Source organism: Ptychodera flava, chromosome 16, assembly GCF_041260155.1.
Source record: "Ptychodera flava strain L36383 chromosome 16, AS_Pfla_20210202, whole genome shotgun sequence".
NCBI classification, from domain to species: domain Eukaryota; kingdom Metazoa; phylum Hemichordata; class Enteropneusta; family Ptychoderidae; genus Ptychodera; species Ptychodera flava.
The window spans coordinates 15,129,783-15,153,314 of record NC_091943.1 but is presented as its reverse complement, the minus strand read 5'-3'; the positions used below and the strand labels follow the sequence as shown (position 1 = coordinate 15,153,314).

The window sequence follows — 23,532 nt, the reverse complement described above, 5'->3', positions numbered from 1 at the left end:
AACAAGGCTAACTTGTTGTTTTTACGAAAAGTTAATGGCATTCATACATTTTTAGATTTTTTCGAGATTAAAGTCATAAAAGGCGACAAAACGGTACTAGATTTTGTTTAATTACTAACATTAAGAACCCTTGAACGACAACAAAATGGTGGGAGCCAAAATATTTTCAGGTCCCCTCCATAGGCAGAGCAAAACTTTCAAGTCCCCCCTCGACTACCCCAGAATTTTCGAATCTCCCCTAATACACCTTTTGTGAACGCGGCATTTCGAGTATGATAGCGGATAGCCCTGCGTACAGGTTTGTCTGTTCCCGGCGTTATACGGCCTCCACCACATAACGCCGGGAACACACAGACCTGTACGCAGGGCCGGGACGCAGGGCTAGATAGATAGATAGCGGAAGGCATTTGGGAAAAAAAAAAAAAAAATAAAAAAATTCCCTACTACGTGTGTGTGTTATGTGACCTTAACCACAGGGGCTGTGTGGACCGGGTATGCTGTGAGTTTATGCTACTTTCCGAAGTTCTGATACGTAGCTTGACGTTCTTATACATATCAGAACGTCGCGGAACGTATCGTAAACTCACAGCGTAAACCACAGGGTCCTCGAGCTCCGATGATGATGGTGATTAAACATTTAAAAATGAAGAAAAATAAAAATATATTTGGACTCAGTAAAGTTGTTGTTGTTGTTGTTGTTATTGATGTTGTAGTTGATAGTATTTGCAGAAAATGACAAATTATGCGCTGCAAAATTCAATACAGCCTCACTGTACACATGGAGGTAAGCTACCTCCATGCTATACACAAGCGCTGCAAAATTCAATACAGCGATATTGATGATGATGATGATTAAATATTTAAAAGGGAGAAAAATAAAAATTTATTGGACTCTGTAAATTTGTTGTTGTTGTTGTTGTTTTATTATTGTTGTTGTTGTTGTTGATAGTATTTGCAGAAAAGAACAAAGTATGCGCTGCGAAATTCAATACAGCCTTACTATACTATGCGCTGCAAAATTCAATACAGCCTAACTATACATGTGCGTTGCCGCCTAACTATACTATGCGTTGCAAATTCAATACAGCCTAACTATACATGTGCGTTGCCGCCTAACTATACTATGCGTTGCAAATTCAATACAGCCTAACATTACCCAAGGGTTGTCACTTCATTGCCACACACTTTTTTTCAATCGCCAAAATGCACCTAGCAAGCATCGAAATCGGTAAAATTCGACGTAGGGTCAAAGCACATTGGTCCTTCTCAATCATACTCAAACATTTTTACCTCTTACCGATGAAAAGTCGAGAAATCAGCAGGTTTTTCAACGCATCTTGTCGTCTCTCACATTCCAGATTTAAAAGACCGCGCGGTACATTAAGTCAAGTGGGCGCATTTCAAATCGAACCAATAGCTGAGCCCGTACTGAATGAATGGGCCCGACGTGAAAACCCGGCAGTAACGTAAGTTTCTCACGTCTTTGGAAAGAACTTTCTCTTGCTATGGGTGAACTGCAACTGTTAAAGTTACCAGAATTTCATACGCAGACAGTGTCACCCATAGTCTTCAAAAGACGTAAGAAACTTACGTTACTGCCAGGTTTTCACGCTGGGCCCATCCAGCTCTGCTATTGGTTCGATTGAAATGCGCCCATGTGACTTAATGTACCGCGCGGTCTTTTAAATCTGGAATGTAAGAGACGACCAGATGCGCCGAAAAACCTGCTGATTTCTCGACTTTTCATCGGTAAGAGGTAAAAATGTTTGAGTATGATTGAGAAGGACCAATGTGCTTTGACCCTACGTCGAATTTTACCGATTTCGATGCTTGCTAGGTGCATTTTTGGCGATTGAAAAAAAGTGTGTGGCAATGAAGTGACAACCCTTGGGTAATGTTAGGCTGTATTGAATTTGCAACGCATAGTATAGTTAGGCGCCAACGCACATGTATAGTTAGGCTGTATTGAATTTGCAACGCATAGTATAGTTAGGCGGCAACGCACATGTATAGTTAGGCTGTATTGAATTTGCAACGCATAGGCCATAGTATAGTTGGGCGGCAACGCACAGGCTGTAATGAATTTTGCAGCGCATAGTATAGTAAGGCTGTATCGAATTTCGCAGCGCATACTTTGTTCTTTTCTGCAAATACTATCAACAACAACAACAACAATAATAAAAACATCAACAGCAACAAATTTACAGAGTCCAATATATTTTTATTTTCTCCATTTTTAAATATTTAATCATCATCATCATCAATATCGCTGTATTGAATTTTGCAGCGCATGTGTATAGCATGGAGGCAGCTTACCTCCATGTATACAGTGAGGCTGTATTGAATTTTGCAGCGCATAATTTGTCCTTTTCTGAAAATACTATCAACTACAAAAACAACAACAATAACAACAACAACAACAACAACTTTACTGAGTCCAAATACATTTTCCTTCATTTTTAAATGTTTGATCACCATCATCACCGGAGCTCGAGGACCCTGTGCGTAAACTACACAATTACGAACTACCCGGTCCACAAAGACCTTTGACCAAGACGCCTCACGCCACAACGAAGCTGGAGTTACGTGCAGCAATATGATTGGACGGCACTCGGGGAGGCTGAATTACCATAGGGAGAGGCGCGACCCTGATAATTAAAAGGTCAATAAAGTAGGCGATGGGGCAATGTTCTGGACAATTTGCTCTGTCAAGAGATCAGCGTGTGAAGTAAAGGGAGAGAAGACGGTTGATAGAAACAGATGGAGGGAAAGAGAAAATACCTAATTTCATTGGAAATATAATAAATATGAAGATATATAATCGGAAGATGCGTGTTATTCATGCTCCCCCCAGTGTAAGTACAAGTTACCCAAGACTACACATGCGTGTTTGATAGCAATGATGCAATAAACGTGGTTGTCCAAAAGTTTTGGAATGTGCCAGTGCAGTGGGAGGATGACGTAGATGAGACCTAGTGACATCAGATTTCAACATAGTTGCTCGGGCAAAAGCAGTGCCAATGCATTTCCCCCGGACTTTGTTGTACAAAGCAATAGCTCCGTGACAATGATTTTCACAATCGATCGACTGCAGTGTGAATATATCAGGTATTTTGTATGGCGTGTCGATGTAATTTGGGTTACTCATGCGGTTGAATGATGATCTCCGTGTGCACAATTTGTGTTGCACCATGGGATAAACCACATACTGTAAATAACACAACCTGCACTGAGGCTCAGCCATTACTATGTCAACATTCAGAAGCCTTGTATGTCATGTATATACAACACGCGACAAGAGCTTTCGTCGCGCACTTTCCAACACTCCAACGCTTTCTGACTTGCAGTGCCTTTTCGTTGACACGATGGCAACGGCGAAATGCGTGCACTGTGAAATAACCAGCTTGTCCACGTTCTGCGACTACCTTGGCTCATGAAGCAATACTGCCACTGGAGAAGAAAATGCACCGGTCAGGCTGTCAATGTCATCGGCCAAAAACAACGGATGCTTCACGGCCAAGCCGAAGCGGACGGCAATCTCTTTGTTTTCTAGGAGTCGAGCCCAGCATCATCCTTCTAGGTAAAAAGACTGTTTGTTATAAGAATTGTCAAATCGCATATTTGTAGAATTATCCTGATGTGACCTGACCCAAACAAGACTTCAGTACAACCATTGTTTCCATCCAAGACAATGATCCAAACGCGCCCACACCGGGCCTACACGAAAACATGTTTGCAAAACCCGAATTGCATTGTTTAACACAGAAATAACTGTAGGATTTCTTTTGATCTCAGAATCTTGAATATGTCACGAGGTTTTTGGTCACATTATAATACAATGCTTGTTTACTTATATTTAGCAGAAATTTGTTTTTTTTCGAAAACGCCACGAGAAAAACAGCGAATTATAATACAATCATGCGTGTTTACTTCTTACATTTTGCTGACTCGTGAGTTTGCCTTTTCGAAAACAGTACGAAAACAACCGCGAATTATAATACAATGCTTGTTTACTTAAATTTTCCTTTTCGAAAACAACACGGAAAAACGTGGGGTTCAGCAAACCCGAAATTCCCAAACTTCAATGAAGATGAGTACGCGAATGGTCATTAATGCTGCTGACAATTTACACATTTGTCTCATTTCAGCATTGTTTGCTTGGTAATATTCTCAGCCGTAGAAAGTATGACTGCGATGCGCTTTCCACAGAATCGAATGATAATGATGCAAGCATAGTACTCTGGGTCTACGGTCCAAATTCAATCAATTTGCAATTAACAAGCTAGAAAATTAGTTATTCTGTTGTGTACACGATAACGATACAATATAGTATAGGGAGAACGTTCATTTGAACATAGACCCTCGAGATTTCGGAGCCTTTTGCTAGTCGGTCACTTCTGTGAGGCGCATCGCTTTCAGACCGGGGTTCAATTTATAATAATGCCTAACCCGAAAGTGAAAAGCATACTGTCATAAATTATAATATCACGTATGTCCATCTCTAAACTTGTGAGAAACGAATGCATATTAAGCCGATTAGTCTCTTCTATAAGGTAACGTTTTGTGTTAACCCCAGTGCTGATCAGATTAAACCGAAATTTATTGTGCAGGTGCACCTGGTATAAATACCGAGTATGAAACGGAAGGTTTCCTCAACGTATCCTGCATGATAAATACCGTTAATTTGCATATTTATCATGGATTTCAGACATTACTGAATATCTCGCCAACTACAACTTTACATTCGGTAGAAGTTTATGAAAATGCTTGCCAGAAATATTTGTTACACCAATGTAGTATACTTGGTACTCTTGTATGATTGACGAGCTGTGAAACTATATCTGTAAAACTAGATGGTCCAACAACTTTGGTGTTTGATACCCAGGGATGCACTTAATTTGTTTAGATGTAACACCACTAATACCAGTTTTAACATCACCATAAGTCAACAAGCTTTCAAAATTGGCTTTTGCGTTTTAAAGGTTGACCTTTTACAATAGAGTTCAGCTTTTATTCATGTTGATTACAACATATATTATTTGTAGATCTCGTGATATCTCATTGCGTAATTAGGTGAACTTTCGATACCGTTTTTGTCAAAACATCAAAGTACACTACATCAGCCATTCGACTGCTTATTTGTAGTTTTGACTAGCGTCATAATCGGTTGCTCTTTGACTTGCGGAACAATGGCATACAGTGAGTTCGAACCACAGGACAGAGTTGACATTCCCTACAGTAAAGCTGTTATCTCAGATCTGGATGTAGGATGTAATTGGTCTTGGGAAGTTCACCCATGGCTGAGAGGTACATGTATGTCGGGAGCTTGAAACAGAGTAGAGACTCTTAAAGTATGTGAATATCAATCCAGTTGGATTTATTCCTGAAATACAAGGTTACACATCAGAGGTGGTGAGGATAGTCTTTGTTCCTCTATTTTTAAAAGGAATTGCGAAGAGCTAACTCTCTAATCATTAATGAACTAATAATCCTTGATTGGTTAAGAGCTATTCAAACATTCTCTCATACACTAATATAATTTCCTCTCATAAGGCCTCAAATATGTGAAATTTACAATTATACAATTATTAAATAAACGTGCCATATTTTTTTATAACCATCTCAGGGCCCTGACTTAGCAATAGGTGTTAATGACGCAAATTCACTGTTTACAACCTTGGAAATACGGTGTTAATGACGCAAACACAATCAATGTCCCTGACAACGAAGTTTACTCAAGGTGAAGGGCAATTCGTATCGTTCACTGACCTTTATACGGACTTCTGAATTACAAAATATTATTTCAAGGTAAAGGACAGTGTAGTCTGTAACCGCACTGCGATCGATCTGGACATTCAGGGGCAATTTCAGCCGTGTGTCGAGGTTGAAGAAGGGAAACAAGCAAAACAATAAAACGAAGGACTAATGTCTATATTCACCATGTTATCTCTGCCTCTGATGAAGATGATTTCCAGTCTTTGAAAAGTCACACCATCCACACATCCTTAGTTGATAGCATGCAAACATGTACAGTGTTCTCAATTTTCTGTAGGCTAAGTCGCCTATGAATACACTCCCCTACCCATATGAATACAAATTGGCACCAAATGACAATGAGTCAAAATAATGTCTATATTTAAAACATGGGGTCACTGCTGAAAACCTTAACTCCTTTGATTGCCCACACATACAAAGACCGGGACCGCGTGCACGCGTGATTGTTATTACATCGTCCAATCACAGGAGTCCGTGGGTTGTTCAATGACGTTTCAGCACGCCATGTTGGGTGAACATACGGGACATAAATGAATGAATTATGCCCCACATGGCACACGTGGCTTAAAAGCACTGGTACGAAGCGTCCACTTACATTCACATAAAGTCTGGCCTTTGCCAGGCCGGGCTGCTCACCAAAGGAACGGTACAAAAACAGTTTGGACCGCACACAGGTAACAGTAATCTCTATGTTCCGTCTGGAAAGCCGATTGCACTATTATGATACTACATCTTGTTCTGTTTTTAAGAGCAACTGCTAATCGAGTAATCTCTTTCAATTTTAGGATTATGTGCGGTCTACGAAATTTGGAGATACATACAACCGTGAAACACACGAAAAACTACTTGAGTATCAGCTGACGCACGGTGTACTTTACGTGAAATGCCCGGGTATTCCAAAATGGTCATCAGAGGAGGAGCACAGCAAAAATACCTCTGTGTTCTCTGTCTTCTGATCTTAAAACAGCCCAGACAGAGTCTATGTGGCCACAGGTTCTGCTCTTCTTGCATTGACGATCTAATAAGGTAGAGTGTTTGGTTGCAATATATATATATATATATATATATATATATATATATATATATATATATATATATATATATATTGCATACTATATATATTCGATCTTGAATTAATGGCAGACATGATCAGCCAGGCAGCAAAATTTAGTCGAGGACAAAGAACTACCGCACTGAGAGAAGTGCAGCGTAATAAGTCACGACACCAAATACAACAAATAGGCCTTAAAGCTTATCATGCGGTTACACCATATCGTTTAACATATGTTGTTGGAGACAAGTTTCTTGAATGACAGATATGAAAGTTTGTAGATTTAGCCTATTCGTCACCGTACTCGCACACAGTGTTTTCGGGATTTTCACCGAAATACAGTACTGAACAGTGCTGTACAGCGACGCCATTCGTAGTAGAATGTTCTGGATCTCGTCACACACGTGTTGTAGCCTAACACTACGAACCCGGAACCTATTGATTTATACTATTTCCGGGCCACAGGCGTGCGTTATAGCCGGATGGCGTTTGTTATCAAGTCAGATATCATATATCACATCTATCCCAGACATGTGCCGAGCGCCCATGAGAAAAGACTGTCGTGAGTCGACGCGTAGATCCCACAGTCACCTGTGTTCTGAAATTCCGGATCCTCTCTGCGCAAATGCGCGTGTACATATGCCTGATATGTACACACGTCTGTTGGGCGCATAGCGGAATTTTAGAACACAGGTGAATGTGTTACTGGTGTTAGATCACACACGAAACAATAAGGAGTTCGTGACAAGCGGACAGGTAGCCATCAGTGGGTGGGACATTCAGTCATTGGCCGAAAAAAGGTATGCGATCAGGAAATGAGTCAGATTCGGTTGTGGGCGAAGCGTTGCAGATTGAATTTGGAGAGCCGGAATTATATCGGGATAGGTAGGAGCTTCTTACCTGCAATAATTGTCGCCCACGGGCCGTGCGCCGGCTTCTTCTACCGTGTTGGCGCTACACAGCCAACACTACAGAAAAATTTGGCGCACCTTGGGTATAATTATTGTAGCTAGTAGTTTCTGTGCAGGGGTTACAGCCAGGTGGTGAGGTCTACTGGTTTGAAGTGTGGGGAGGGAGTGATGACGAGAAGACGGAAGGGAAGTTTTCCAAATTTTATGGAGATCAGTACAATTTCAATTTCATTTTCCAATTTTGTACAAAGTACCGGTACCTCAGAATAGTTCAAGTATGTGTAAATAAAGCTATGATTCAATTACTCGAAATCGACTGGGTTGCTGCCAAAATCATTAGGGCCAACGCCCAAATAATGAAATCAAAGTAGCTCTCTCTGAGGAATGAATTTTTAAAAGGCTGAACGAATTGCAGGCTTATGTTACGAAGAAAAATCACAACATTAAGCAGCTATCTTAACAGGTAACTAAAGTGAAAAGTTGCCTGCCCGGATAATTATACCTCACAAGCTTTATATCCGCATTCCCCGCCTGCAAAATATCTGTACATCGGCCAGGAGACTGTAGAATGGTACCCGGTAGGCCACTGGTAATAGTTATTTTAAGACGGTCCTGCTCAACCTTTATACAACAACACGTTTCGTCAATATGAATCACGAAATGTCGACCTTTTATTGTTATAGGGAAGCAAGGCGTTACAAGTGCCCAATTTGTTCAACTGAAGACCCCACATTGGAAGATAGCATTCTTTGCATTGAGACGGTAGGTTTTACATATATTATATAAAATGACCCGGGCTGACAGTAGGCCCCCGACAAGAAATTATAAAAAAAGAAAAGAAAAAGAAAAAAAGAGTGCCAGCTGTCTGTATCTTGCTGTTCGGCATTTTGCAATCAATTATGGCGCAATATGAGAAGTGAAACTTTTGACAATATGCTTACTCTGCTAGTGAAACATTCAGGATCTTATGAGGTTTGACTGTCTGCCAACACTCCCTTAGTGTCAATCTATTTTTCAGATAAATCCAGACTATGCGATCAAACGAGAAATGCGAAATCTTTCCGCAAAATGTATCAACGAAGGATGCGAATGGACCGGAATATTCATCAAATATGTGGTGAGAAAAATGCAAATATGCTTTACAGTAGATCGTACTGTTTAGATGAGGGGTGACGAAACCGAACATGAACCTCAAACACTGCATTGAACTACGCGGAACTATCATGATTTTATCTGTGAAATGTAGTTCATCAGTAGAAACGGGAAATGAGTTTGACTAGATTATACATAACATCATCGTCATAAATCCAAAAGGGTGGTCCCGTGTCCACGACGGTGAGTTGCAGTGATGTCATCATTTGTTAAGGCAGTGTTTGACGTCGTTTTATTTTTGGAAAAATGACAAAGAAACCCGTTGTTAAAACATTCTTTTCAACAGAAATCGAATACTAAATAAAGTAAATCACTTAATGTGATCGGGATGGCACTTTCATCGCCGTTTAACACCCCTATGTGATTCACACCAGTTTATGACTTCAGCAAAACGTTTGACCTATGGTTTTGTAGGAAAATGTAGAGTTTGGACAAAAGTGTAGACTCACGACCCCCCATTTATGCATTGTAGTTTGAACTTTCTAGGTGTACCAAGTTCAGAGCCGAGTGCCCCTCCCTCCCCGAAATTATTATAAAACATCACGTGATTTTCATCATCACTACATCAACATATCGCACCGTAACACGAACATTGTTTGCATAATGCCAGGAAGGCGATGTCTCGGAACAATATTTAATAAAGCAGGGTTAGCCAAACTAACTTAATATACTTATGGGATAGAAACAACCAGTTTCCTACAAAAATATCCAATATGTCATGAAACAACAATGGCAGTATTAACGATTAAGCATGAACTCAGTTCAATACCATAGAGGAAGACATTAGGTTTCACTGTGTGTCTCATTTACATACTCATACCTATTATGTTACCCACCCAAAATCTTCGGCCAAATCACGCCCTAATCAAGTATGTCCGGGCAGTGTCTCGAAAGCTTTAAACTGATTGGTTGGCTGAAACTCATGGTCCTTATTGCATCACAGAAAGCCCATCAGATAGAGAATATCAGTAGTTTCAATCACCTTAAGTTACTGTAAATAATGACAAATTGTGATGAGCCACAGGTGTAGTGTAGCAAGGCAGCAATAGTGTGTGTTCATACATTGCATTGCAAATCCCCTCTGTTCATCAGTCAATATATAAAAGTTTCTTCGAGAGTGTGGTGTTTTAATTCCAGATTTCTATCATTAGTCGCACTCAAGTCGGCTTAAAACGATTCGAAAGGCATAACTTGAGAATTGCGTGGGTAACACTCGGCATTAAAGTTCATTATGGTAAAATGTACCCGCACCTGTACTGTATTCTAACCGTACCGTATCCGCTGACCCTACCAGTACCGTACCGTACCTTACAATATATCAGTACCATAGCTTCGTACCGTGCCTTTATCCTTACCGTGCCTACGTTTCCGTTTTTAGTTTAGCTCACACTGTACTTGTAAAATAAATGTTGCTAAAGGAGAGATTTTCTAGTACGAGATCGGTCAATAATCCTCGTCCAAAGAGGGGGCCTCAAACCAACCGCTGATGGCCATACTATCACGTTCTGGGGGCGAGTCGATGAATATCAAATGTTGTGTGAATCGTTCAACTTGTTTTTTTGATGTGTCATGTAAGTATTCGTAAAAGCTATGTCATGCGCTTTGATGTAAAACATGTTTGCATATGTTCAGAAGCAGTGTGATCAGTTTTACAAATCTAGAGACTTGGAGAGAGAAAAGATGTACAGACTAGGAGAGAAATATAGAGTCTCTCAGAGAGAGAGAGAGAGAGAGAGAGAGAGAGAGAGAGAGAGAGAGAGAGAGAGAGTCCATGAGCCAGATAGGTTATTGGTACCATTCGGGGTGGGCAAATTCCACCATACATTTTCTGAAAGCCAAAATCTGAACTTTCTGAAAATCTTTGGTGGACAGGTCGCAGAAGTAGCTTTCTGTCTCAAAAGTCGTTGTCATGGCAACAATACTTACAATCTAAAAGCTAAGAATTTTTGATAAAACTGATTTTCTAGGGAACGGTAAAAGATATTTACGTGATTTCAAGACAGACACTGGTACCTCACATCATTGCCTTTCAATTGACCCCATGACCTTGAACATTCTGGGTCAAGGTCAATAGGTCATGCCCATAACATCTCAGAATTTCGATAAAATAGAGCATTTTCATAAATACTTTTCTGCTACATTAAAATAGAATATGATAGAAACTCAAAAACTTGTTCAGACATAGGCACAGATATGTGCTCTTTGAAAACTAGTATGTTATGTATCAGGGATGTTGTTGGTAGTGAGTAATTACCAAGGTAACCATCAGTGTGTTTTCAGTTATATATGTACTCTATGAGCCAGGCCCGAATTATGGTCAATTGGTACTATTTGGGGCGAGCAGAGGGGAATCTCACACTTATATATTTTTGAAAGTTGAAACTCTGAATTTTCTGAAAAGTTTTGGTAGCTTAGTAATGGGTGAAAACCGTTGCCATAGAAACAAACATCTGAATTATTTAGAAAGTACAATTGTATACAAAAGTGAATATCCTGCTTTATGAAAATGTTCATACCAAAATTGATAACATAAATAGGATATGTTACACATTCTAACTTTCACTCAAGATGTGACCTTAAAGTCAAGGTCAGGCGTACACGACCAAATGAGGTCAAAGTTCAAAACATGGAAAGTTTACATTTCAGGTGACTATGCACAGAAATAGTGTCTCTTTTGTTGTGCACTTTTTGACATTTTCAAGCAAGGTGCACTCTTGTCAGCAAAGATGCACTCTTGTCTTTGATAAACGATACATGTGGCTTCTACCGGTATTAAATTTGACCACATTGTCTGATGCTCTTTTCAAACCAAGGTCAAGGTCAATGAAAGAACAAGGTTAAACATAGAATAATGTGGTGATTTCTATGGTGTTACGTATATGTTTTTACACGGAAAGAGTATTTTATGGTACCAGTTTGTATTAAACATCATAATTATCAATGATAAGCAATATCAACAACATTATAGTTAGCTAACAGCCTACAGCTATTAGCTATAGCTATACGTATTGACCAATAATGTATATCTTCAGAAGTTCATACTACTGTAAACAAACATGTGTCACTTTAATGTTTTTTCGAACGTTTACGTAAATGCAAAATCATTAGTGACATGACATCTGAACTTTAACGTGACAATTTGAACAACGTACTGAGCCCAAGTACTTATACCTTTATATGCGTGGCCCGCACCTGATCTAACAAAGAAGTAGACCAGTCAGAAATAAGTTTTTAATGCTGCTGGACATCAGCCGTAAGTATATCAACGGTAGATAACAAAATGAAAGTGTCTGATAGAGCTAATAATAAAACTACTGTTTTGAACCGCTTGATCAAAAGTAAATAGCACTAAATAAAACAAACATATTTCATCGTTAACTTACTAATTACAAATGACCAACGACCAATGTTATGTTGACTTTCTATGATCCTCTACGTTTTCCCTGGCAAAATGCAATGAGCAAAAAGTATGCAAGCCACACCCACCAAAAACTAATCAGTTCTTGCCATTTGCTAACTGAATCTTTGTACCAGATTTGATTCTGATCTGATAAGCCGTTTTTGAGATATCGGACCAACAGACAGACAGACAGACAGACATCGCTGCGACATATGCTCACGTGTGTAAACACGTGAGCAAAAATGGACGCTCATCATGAAAATCGACGCCGAACAAGTAAGACAAGGGAATGCTTCTGGAAATGTATCAAGAGAAAATTATCAAATTTAAGCGATCTAGATCTGCGTGTGTATGCTACTCAGCTGTAGAAAGTCTTAATTTTGAAATTGGCGAAGGTTTAGACATTTAATATCTAATTTTACGGAACCAGTAGACAATGTAACCCTGTTGCTGACTGCATATCAACGCATTATATCATCGATATCAAGACATCAACTGTCAACCAAACGCTTGAACAAACTAACTGCGCATCGACGTAATGTTTATCAGATATTTATCAAATTTCCGGTAACGTTGTATTAGATTTGTCGCTTTGGGTCAATTTTGATGGGGGCAGCTAGCTGGCAGGGTACGCGTACCCATTCCGGACAAGTGGTACCAAAAGTATTTCGTGGTTCAAGATTACCCCATTGCTTTTGTCATTTTTTGATATATTCCTTTGACCTGGTAAATTTCTTAGTTACCTTGAATGATAATGATTATTGGACCTGTTTTGATGTCTGTTGTTTAGTAAATTAAAAATAAACTTTCAGAACCACTTTCATGGCTTCATCTCCTAACGGAAGCCTGAGTGGTAAATGGACAGGCTACACAATTTTTCTGTTACCTAAAATGTGGCCAGATGTCACGCCCTGCTGTCAAAAGTCAGTGGAAAACTCTGAACAATAATAGTTCTGTTATTCAGATTCTGGAAAACAAATCATAGTGTTAGTAATGTGCCCAAAAAAAAGACAGCTAGGGTGGGGTTTTTTTAACTATTGTCCTGGGACATATACTATTTTGAGATGAGAAATAATGCCTGTCCATACATTTTAAAGAACAAAATAAGAAAACTTCGGCGTACTTTTTAAAAGAAAACTTGGCAGAAACGTAAAACGACATATATAGCGAAGGAAGAAAATATTTTCTTCTTGGGCGAACCTTCGTCGGAACATATTCGACGGGTTTGGAAATGATGTGAATGGCTCCAGCGGAATCAAATTCACTGACAGCTGAACGATAACGACCTAACGTCGTGTGGACGGCAATGAACGACTCTGGACATTTACGACCATACAATCGAATTCCATTTTCCAAATATTTTGTTGCACGGTATCGGCTCTTTCCTTGACCAATTTTCATTTATGTGGGAAAAAATTACTGAACTCTACAAGTATCTCCATCACAGCGCTGTATCTGAACTGAACTCCATCTTGTCACTTGTTTACGCCCCTGGCTGTCCTTCAGTCTTACAAGATGTGTTCATATTAGCCATGATATCGAATATTTGTCGAATATTGTAACAACGAAGCATAAGCTACGAGACATTTTCCAGCTGTTGTCGCCAATCACGACAAGGTAATGTTGGTACAGGTATGCCAGCTATCAAACACAAGCTCAGACTGTGCATTCTGTAAAATCAAGGGTTTTTGTAGCAGACCCAGGCAAGCCTATGTGAGCCTGAGCTTGCCTGGGGCAAGCCTGTGGCCTGCCCGAGGCTTGCCTTTTGTTGCGTTAGTTCTGCCGGGTACTGTATAGCAGCTGCGGTGGCATGAGTGTGCTTCTGCTGCTACAATACCCCTTGACGTTATAGTCATCATCCTTTCTACAGTATTTTCCCAAAAACTTATGTTTGGCCTCAAGTCTACTGCTTGATGTAGGGGTTCTCGTGTTTAGCCCCTTTATTACATATTTTGTTCTTTCACAAATTATACATCTTTTTCTGATAGACTCCAGTATTTGTAGCATCCCTTTGTGACACCCTAGAGTCAGATTGCAGTTAATAGTAGATTGAACTGAATTTTCACATTCAAGTCTACTAAGTGTTTTCTTGTGAGAACACTTTCTCCGCGGTCTAGATTATACAATATGTAATACAGTTTCAAATTTGCGAATTTTGGTTGCTTTGAACAAACCTTTCCAAAAGTTGAGTTCCCCGAGCTTATTAAGATGTGAGCCATAGCACCTTAAATGATACGTGGACGTAATATTTGCACAGTTTTCGCCCGCTTGTTTGATTAACATCCTCTGAAACATCCATTACGTTAGATTTAACAATTTTTTTCACAAACTAAATCGAGACAATGATATTGCGTGAAAAAAGAAATGCCACTTAATCTTTTTTACTTTATTGAAATATACATTAAATTAAAGATTATTTAAGAGGTGACTAATTGTATTTTAATCACCAAAGGTTAAGTGAATTTCCATGTCTGAAAAAATAAGTGAGTATATGACCACAAAACCAATAGGATGTACAACAAATGAATCACTCCCTTGGAGTACTAGTGAAGTTTAATTTCAAGATGTTTGATTTTATTACTTACACAACTCACTTTTCCAGTTTTATAAGAAATATCGCATGAAGCTGAATTATTTTATATGTTGACGATTTCTTTGTTACTTAATTACTCGGATATTATATGCGCATGATATGTGTATTGTACATGCCTAGACAAAATTCAAAACTTTCAACAAAAGGCGGATAGATTCAAAAAAGGCGAACTGAAGTTGCAATTCTACTTGCTGTAGCAACATGTGTAACATTGAAACCGACAGTCATTAAATCAGCGCAACTAACTGGACCAAGATATTCACGACACAGCGATCATTTTTCAGGAATTAAGGTGGTTACGCAGTTTTTACCTCCGCTGTCAGTGACGTGGAGCATATCAGATAGGTGGATTGTCCGTCGTCATCCGTCATCTATCAACAATTGTTTTATTCTCTGAAACTGCTGGTCTAATTGCTTTCAATACTGGTATGCAACTCATTTTAATTTAGCTGAGTTCAGTTAGATTTGTTCAAATCATGGTGAAATTTACATATTTGTATTTTGGGGCATTTCTTCCTTTTTATCAACTTTGAAATGTGTTATGTGGGTTCCTAGGGACAACCTGAGTGAGGTTTATTCAAGTTGAGAAGAAAAGTTTCGTACTTGAAATTTTTGGGCCTTTTTTTCGTTTTTGTTTGAAAAACACAATTTTCTCACAATTATCTTTAAAGGTTCCTAGGTATTACTTCAGTTTCTTCAAATTTTGCTAATACTTGCATATTTATGGTAGAGATGAAAAACAAGAGCACATTATTATATAATAGTAATACATGCATTTGCAAGGATGTCCTTGTTCAGTGTTCCTAAAATCAACATAAGCAGATGTATCAGTATTACAAAGTTTATTTGCAAACAAAACCTGACCCTTTTTATTTTTAAGCAATACATAACAGCAGAAGTCTATCGGCTGCTAGGCCTCTTGTTAAAGCTTTTCCCATGTGACCTAAGCTCCGCCCCAATGGAAAATAACAACCAAAAGCATTTATCTTGAGATACAGGTTAGCTCAACATGAAATCCGGAAAAAGTTATAGTATATCGGTATCTCTTGAGATCAGACTACTTGCCTACTCGTTGACAAGCTTATAATCATCTCCCACTAACTACGTTGGTCCGACAGATACTCATTTTTGATAAGTGAACATGAAAACAAAAACATAAAACTTTGCCAAATTTTGTTTTTTAAACAATCAAACACACTTACGTATATTTGCCTTTTGACCTCTTTTACTGTCGATATGACTTTAGTTGACATTGCTGTGTACTTAGCACACAAAAGTTATGATTTTATAACCATTAATATACATGCAAAGGTATGTCCAATGTCGCTCTATTACTGTATCTGAAAATGCATTGATGGTTGCTATGGTGATTGCCGCCCTGTCAACAAGGTATATGATAAAAAACACTAGTATTTTAAAGAGATCGCATTAGCTCTTATAGCTGACTAGGTTTTCATGTTTGTACTTTTGGTTTGGTAAAAATGTTGCAAAGCTATTTGCAAAAAAATCCCACCTTAAACAATTTCTAAGTTGCTGAAGGCAATGCCTATTGACCTTGACCTACAAATTTAAAGGTCATTGGGTCAGTTAAGAAGCAATGCGAACTATTGATATGAATTCTTAAACCAATCAAATATCTTTTGTCGTGTATTTGATAATCTATTTTACATAGTATGCTTAATTTTAATGCTTTTGAATGCTGATTCCATGACAACAATATTTACACTGAAAGCATATTCAGCAAACTGTCCAATGAAGATTTTCTCAAAATTCAGATTTTCAGGTTTAAAAGGCGGCTTTGTTCCCCACTCGAGTCAAATGGAAGCAAATTGACAAAATTTGGGGTCTGGCTCATAGGCTACATGCATAACTGAAAACACACATATGGTTGCCTTGGTAATTACTCACTAACGACATCATCCCTGATACAAAACATACTAATTTCAAAGAGCACACATCTGTGGCTATTGTTGAGCAAGTTTTTGAGTTTCTATTATATGTTATGTAAACGTAGCAGAAAAGTATTTGTGAAAAATGCTTGATTTTACAGAAATTCTGAGATGTTATGGGCATGACCTATTGACCTTGACCCAGAATGTTCAAGGTCATGGGGTCAACTGAAAGGCCATAATGTGAGGTACCAGTATGTGTCATGAAATCATGTAAATATCTTTTGCTGTTCACTAAATAGTCAGTTTTGTATAGTATTCTTAACTTTTAAGATTTTTAGTATGGTTGCCATGACAACAACTTTTGAGACAGAAAGCTACTTCTGAGACATGTCCACCAAAGATTTTCAGAAAGTTCAGATTTCGGGCTTTCAGAAAATGTATGGGGGAATTTGCCCACCCAAATGGTACCAATCGACCAATTTTGGGGGTCTGGCTCATGGACTAAGATAATAAGCTTGTCGTTATCCAGTCTTCATATTCGTCTCGGAAGATTGGTTGTAATTCATTCTTTAAATTCATAGTCTCACTATTTGAAACCTGATTCATTATGCGTGATATCGATGCAAAGCTGATCAACGATGTTCCGTGTTTGTCTATCCGTCTACACTTCTATCCTTTCACACACGTAACACTCCACTCTCTCTATAGTTGGTTTGTACAATGTCTGGGGAGATGTCATTCAGATGTGATGTATCCTAAAGATATGATGTATCCTAATATTGAATTAATATTATATTACAAAAAATAACGTGCAACATCTTTTCATTATTGGTAAACACTTTCGAAACTGCATGATGTTCTTATACTTGACCGTTGATGGCTTTCCTATAGGATAAGCATTTTGATGTGTTTGAGCTCTGAGTTTATTTTGTATAATAAAGAGACAACATGTGAATAAACACAAAACGAGGTTATATCGGTCCTCCAGTCAGCTGTTGCAAGCGGACATCATTCTTACTGTGAGTCCAGACACCTTTGAAGAACTCCAAAAAACAGACAGATAAATGCATACAATAAAGGTGTGCGGGATGGTCAAGATAACGACTGTCACATACGCTGAAAGATGTCGAGCCATCATTATATTTTGAGGCTATGAAATCGCGCCCTCTCTCAAAAGGAAAAAGTGGCTGTTTTTATTGTCGTTCATATGATTAAAGACTCTTCTCAAAATCAATTGGGAGCGCAAGCATCATAAATAGCTTGGTTCTACATTCTAGGTTCACTAATAGTGAAAGCAAGCAAGTCGATATCTTAGTGAGAAAATTTCTTAAGTTGTTAATCTTTGAACATTAAGGTGGAGCTGCATGTTGCCAACACAGTTTTTTTTTTCAAAGCAATATTTCTCATCAAAGATGACAAGGAAACCCCCTCATACTATATGTTTTCAAAAAGCAGAGAATCTAACGTTTAGTTTGGCAAAATTAGTTTACTCGCGGGATGAATTGGGTGTGTAATTCGGGCAAAAAACCTCAATTTTGATATTATGATAAAAATTAATGTAAGTCAAAAAGTTGACGCTCTTTTATGAAATGGAATATTTCAATTGAAAGAAGAGTATATGTGGAAAAAAACGACTAGTTTATTTTGCATTATCTATCCTCATTCTAAATGGCAAGGGTTGAAAGATTGACACTCACAAAATGATTAAAATCATAATTAGCAAAATTAAAATGCCTCTTATTCAAAATGTAAACTTTATTGCCAAACAAAATAGTCGTTTTGCTATGTAGCATTTCAATATAATGTCAGAAAATTTGACCAAGCCAGAGTGGAGTTAAATTCTTTGGAAATTTTGAAATTGGGAGGAAAAAGAAGCCAGGAAGTTGGGTGATTTGCATGTATTTGAATAAATTAAAACTTCTTTATCACGCACCTTACGACTACTTGACAAGTTCAAAGGTAAACCCAACCAATATTTTAATCTCGGGTTTACAAATAAATTAAATTGAATGAATATTTGCGAAAGAGTGATTTCTGAGCAAAATACGCTATGTTGGGTGCAGCGCCCACTTGAACAAAGTTTAAAATTCCCTTTCTACCAATAAAAGGATCATGCCTCCTGTAACATGTGCCTGTTCCAAAGTATGAAAGTGTATTGCTTAACAAGCAGTCTTTTTTAAATATTAAAGTTGAACTGATAAATAAGTAAATAAAATGAATACACGAACGAGTGTATACTGATGAATGGAATGATGGATGGACGGATGGATGAATGAGTGAAATTTGTTGAAATTCTTTGAAGTATTCAAGTCGACAAATTGTGACATTCGAAGACAGATGATTTTCTAAGCCAGTTAGCTTTAAATTTCAATCAGAAGTAAAATTGGCAGACATGCCTGTCCTTTCAAATCGGTGATCAAGAGAAACAAAGACTGTACTAGTAAATAGAACTGAAGAAGCTTGTAAATACTAATACAGATTTAGTCAACAAACAACCTGAACATATCAAGATATGACAATAAAAAAGTCGAATTCACCAGCAAAGTAATGTGATTTTAAATATGAAAATTCCAAGTGTAAAAGATGGGAGGTTGATTGATCGAGCTTTCAGACTCAGCAGTACATATACTTTGGTCACCAAAATGAGTCATCAGCATGAAAAACAAGGGTCTTGAGAAGGTTCCAATTTAAATACATGTATTATCATATGACGACAGAAACAGAAACTGTTTTTAGAATTTTGACAATTTGTCATGTATTTATCAAGTTCCTCGTCCCATTCCTGAACTAAAGGGCATTTGCAGAACTGTTGAAACATTCGGCAAATCAAATCCTCATTAAAATTCGTCATTCAACAATACCATAGGAGTGTTCTAACATGCCAGCCAAGTTGGCGTGCTGGACATCAACACTTCGATTTTTTTTCAATATTCTATAGGGAGTAACATGGGAAAACATCGTAATGAATTTGATTGAAAATGAAATTAATGAACAGAGCAAAGACACCACAAAATATTTAAAATTGAGAAATTATAGCCGCTGCTGCTTTAACAGCTATGAAAATTTTGATGCATGTTGTATTACAAAATATGAACGTTTTCTCAACATTAGCACATTTATGAAGTATGCAGAAATTACAAACGTCATACGCTACCCTTTATAAGAGCACTCTTTGTCAGTGTTTATAGTATGTCCATGTTTTACAGGAAGAAGCTACTAGACACACCTACCTACTTACCTACCCATCCACCAACCACTTACCTACCAGTTTGGAATGACGGGAATGTTCGATAATTTGTGTTATTCTGTAGCATGAATCAGTAAGGAGTGACTCATTCACGCACCACATGAATGGTGACGTGATAGGTTTTGTGTTGCTGAAAAACCTAGCAAAGGATTTTGATATAAAAATGTCAAAATTACTCGGCGAAATAAAAAAAAAACTACTGTCAACATTTACCGAGAATAAGTTCATCAACTCATAAAAACATATACACAACATAAAACCCACATATGAAAACCAAGGCAACGTGCACGTGGCCACAAGTTGTTCATAGTGTTGTATTTATGACCAACTCTCTCCCTCCCCCCCCCCCCCCGTATTTTCATGTGGGGTTTCTTCGAAACGTACGGTCGGTACGGACATACGATTTGCGGTGGCTGCACCAGATTTAAAGAAAATCGTCAAAAGTTTTAATTTTGAAAATTTGTAAGAAAGCTAGAAACCCAGTAATGTAGACATCCTCACAAACATGAATGTAGTTGCGCAGATTTTGCTCTGAGTACACATATGTTGAATATCAAAGTTCTTTCGGTCATTTTTGGGTCCAGTTCACGAACCAATGTAGAATAATTTTTCTCAATTTATGTTTTGACATCTCTTCAAGTTCATCCTGTAACATACCCACTGCTAGCGCTACACACCAATAAAAGGGGAGTTTCTCGGTTCTGCAAATCTCTTATGTCAATACCATAGACATACATACAATATATAATTTACCTATAAATATCCCAGCATGACTAGGTTTATCATGCCTAACCGAATTTATACCTGCTCCTTAGTAGTAAGCACATATTCCGTGATATTTTCCCCCTCCCGTCCGTCCGTAAGAACGGCACAAGGGGTGTAAGATATTCTTTTTCGACTTAACATTTGAGGTAGTATGCGCCTCGAAATTGTAAGACCTAAAATTTTGTTTGATTTCTCTTTCAAATCAAGAATAAAAATCGGGAGTCACCGTGCAAATTTGGTACAAGAGAAACAAATAACTCAAGATTCATCAACTCTATTTAAAATTCAAAATGGCCGCCATTCCTGTGTTAACTCTAAGGAGAAAAATAAAATTTTCTAATTTCGTAAAACTAAGCCGGTGAATAGTTTTCTTACACCACGAGCTTTAAAATGAACCCCACATATCAGAAAGAATTGTAAACGTTTGTGAGCATCTACCTTACTCATGGTTCTGGACTTAAACAATTAATATGATCGATCAAATGTCTAAATAACTCTATAAAGACAGCAAAATTGTCGATTATATTACCATGCCCTGCCCGTCGCATTTTGATTGGTCGAGCTGAACCACGTGACCGACCACAAATACACAGTAATGGTTCGTTTACATGCCCGTGAATATGAATAATAAGATTAACAACTCAAAGTATCGTACTTTTATAGCTCAAACGTAAATCATAATCAATCACAAAATAAATGGAGCACTTGTAGGTCAAGTTGAGCTACTTTTTTCTGAAAATATCTCTGGATTTGCCAATTTTTACAGCGCGCGTGACAGTGCGTCGCGTATTGCTCAGTTTCTGGGGCCCAGTTGTCGTTCGCTCCGGAAATTTTCGCAAATTTTGACGGTTTTTCTCGGGTTCGCTGATAATATAATGGAAATAACAGACTCCGCTCTGACCATTAACGTGTATTTGTGGGCGCCGGCTCGAGAAAAGCCAAATTAACGGGCTCGCCCGTTAATTTTTGGCTTTCCTCTCGCCCTTTCCCACAAATAAACGTTAATGGTCAGCGCGTCGCCCGTTATTTGCGTATTGATATGTCCTGGTATAGCATGTCCCCCTGTTATGCCTTACTAACATCCCCGGTCTCCAATTTGCAGGAACACGAAGAAACATGTGATTATGGTCTGATAACGTGCTTCAAACAAGGATGTTCAGAGAAGATAAAGAGAAAAGACCTTAACATTCATCTGGAAAGGAACTGCCGTATGCGAGTAATACAATGCCGATATTGCGACATCACATTAATTTACAAAGACTTTGGGGTACGGTATGATTTAATTTGCATGTCATTGTGTTCTATTTCGACGTTTCTATTTTCTGATGATGGATAAAATGCGAATAGAAAAGATAGGAACCTTCTTGCTCTTTTCAATTTTGATCGTCGTTGTCACCTTTAAGAATTCATGATTCAGTGGAAGATGTTACAATAGCTAGTGACCGAGGAACAGTTTGCAAACATTTGATGAGACAGTATTCTGGCAAGCCAGGGATAAGTGTTCGCTCCAGGAAACTACTGCATTTATAGTCATGCCCTAACTTGTTGCAGCAGAGAGGTAATCCTTTATGGCGACTCTGATGATCAGGCGATCGTTTATTAAAACCCTTTCTGTTTCAAAATGCATCACTGATCATCAGTCGATATCCCGAACGAGCATACGTATTAATCGAGGTGGATGGTTTATCCTGATTCAATAAGTATTTCGTCAGCTGTTTCATGCTGCACGACACGGAAAACACGCCGCATGTTTCTTGTTTTCATGAGAAGTAAATTGAGCCTTCCTTAATCAAAAAATGTTACCGGTGTCATGAACGTGATATCAGATTCCAGTCCCACCAGGAGCTTGTGCATCCATGGTGAAAATCGTTTCGCCTGGAAAATGTTCATCAAGGATAGAAGAGAAGGTAAAACAATTTCGAATTTGACGCATGATTTCATTGTAATTCCTGTAGGATCACATGGAAAGAGATTGTCCTGGAGCAATGGTAATGTGTAAGTTCTGCGATGAGGCAGTTCCACGAGGCAAGGTCAGTGAAGTTTGAATCCTTTCAAAAGTTGCCATTACATTGTCTTTAGCTCCACTGTCGACAACGCCGACCTCATCAGACGGGTGACAGACCAGCGGTATCTTTGCACTAAATTTTTAGATGCTGTGCACTGATTCAATTTTTCTACCAGTATTTCAATAGTTGTTTTTAGCATATGAGTAGCTGAACAACTTATACTGTAAGAAACCTTTGATCTTACAAAAATTGCTTAATCTGTGTTCACCATGATTCACCCCTTCTTTGTTAAGTTCCAAAGAAAAAATACATTTTCTTTAACGTCTCTTGTTTTGGTTTATAACGGAAAGCTGTCGTTATGCAAGTGTACGACTCTTTTTCTTTATTTTTCAGATTCAAATGCACATCGACGAACAGACAGGTAACTGCAAACGAACAAGGCAAGCTTGCAAATTCCACGAACTCGGCTGCGAAGAAATGGTGAGGATATATAAATATGTTCCCCCGTTTGTAAAGTTTTGGATCCCTGTATCTTTCTTATCTTTATTATAACAAATTACAATCGTTTGACATCAGTGGATTGTATTGCAAGGAACTCGTTAACGATAACTGTCAAGTTTACAAAACTAATCGTAATATTCCATTTAATGTAGTACACTGTTGTGTACATGTGACGTGGCCAAGGACCCCTGCCTTCAATTAGCTAAGTTAATTAATAAAAACCATTCTAAAATCTAAGT

The 23,532-nt window shown here is 38.3% G+C and overlaps 1 protein-coding gene across 2 annotated transcripts in view; it reads left to right on the top strand.

Annotated features, from left to right (window-relative positions):
- The first annotated feature begins 2,919 nt into the window (after window positions 1-2,919).
- LOC139114104 (TNF receptor-associated factor 2-like) overlaps window positions 2,920-23,532 on the top strand; it is a 22,411-nt gene continuing 1,798 nt past the window's right edge. Inside the window, exons 1-7 of one of the 2 annotated variants that reach the window (XM_070675629.1) lie at window positions 2,920-3,580; window positions 6,561-6,801; window positions 8,421-8,499; window positions 8,756-8,854; window positions 21,889-22,053; window positions 22,742-22,816; window positions 23,186-23,272. In XM_070675629.1, the coding sequence (XP_070531730.1) occupies window positions 6,659-6,801; window positions 8,421-8,499; window positions 8,756-8,854; window positions 21,889-22,053; window positions 22,742-22,816; window positions 23,186-23,272 (648 nt within the window). In that variant the 5' untranslated portion in view covers window positions 2,920-3,580; window positions 6,561-6,658. Of the gene's footprint in view, window positions 3,581-6,171; window positions 6,450-6,560; window positions 6,802-8,420; window positions 8,500-8,755; window positions 8,855-21,888; window positions 22,054-22,741; window positions 22,817-23,185; window positions 23,273-23,532 lie in introns of those variants that run through there. The other variant, XM_070675628.1, reaches the window with a different exon arrangement.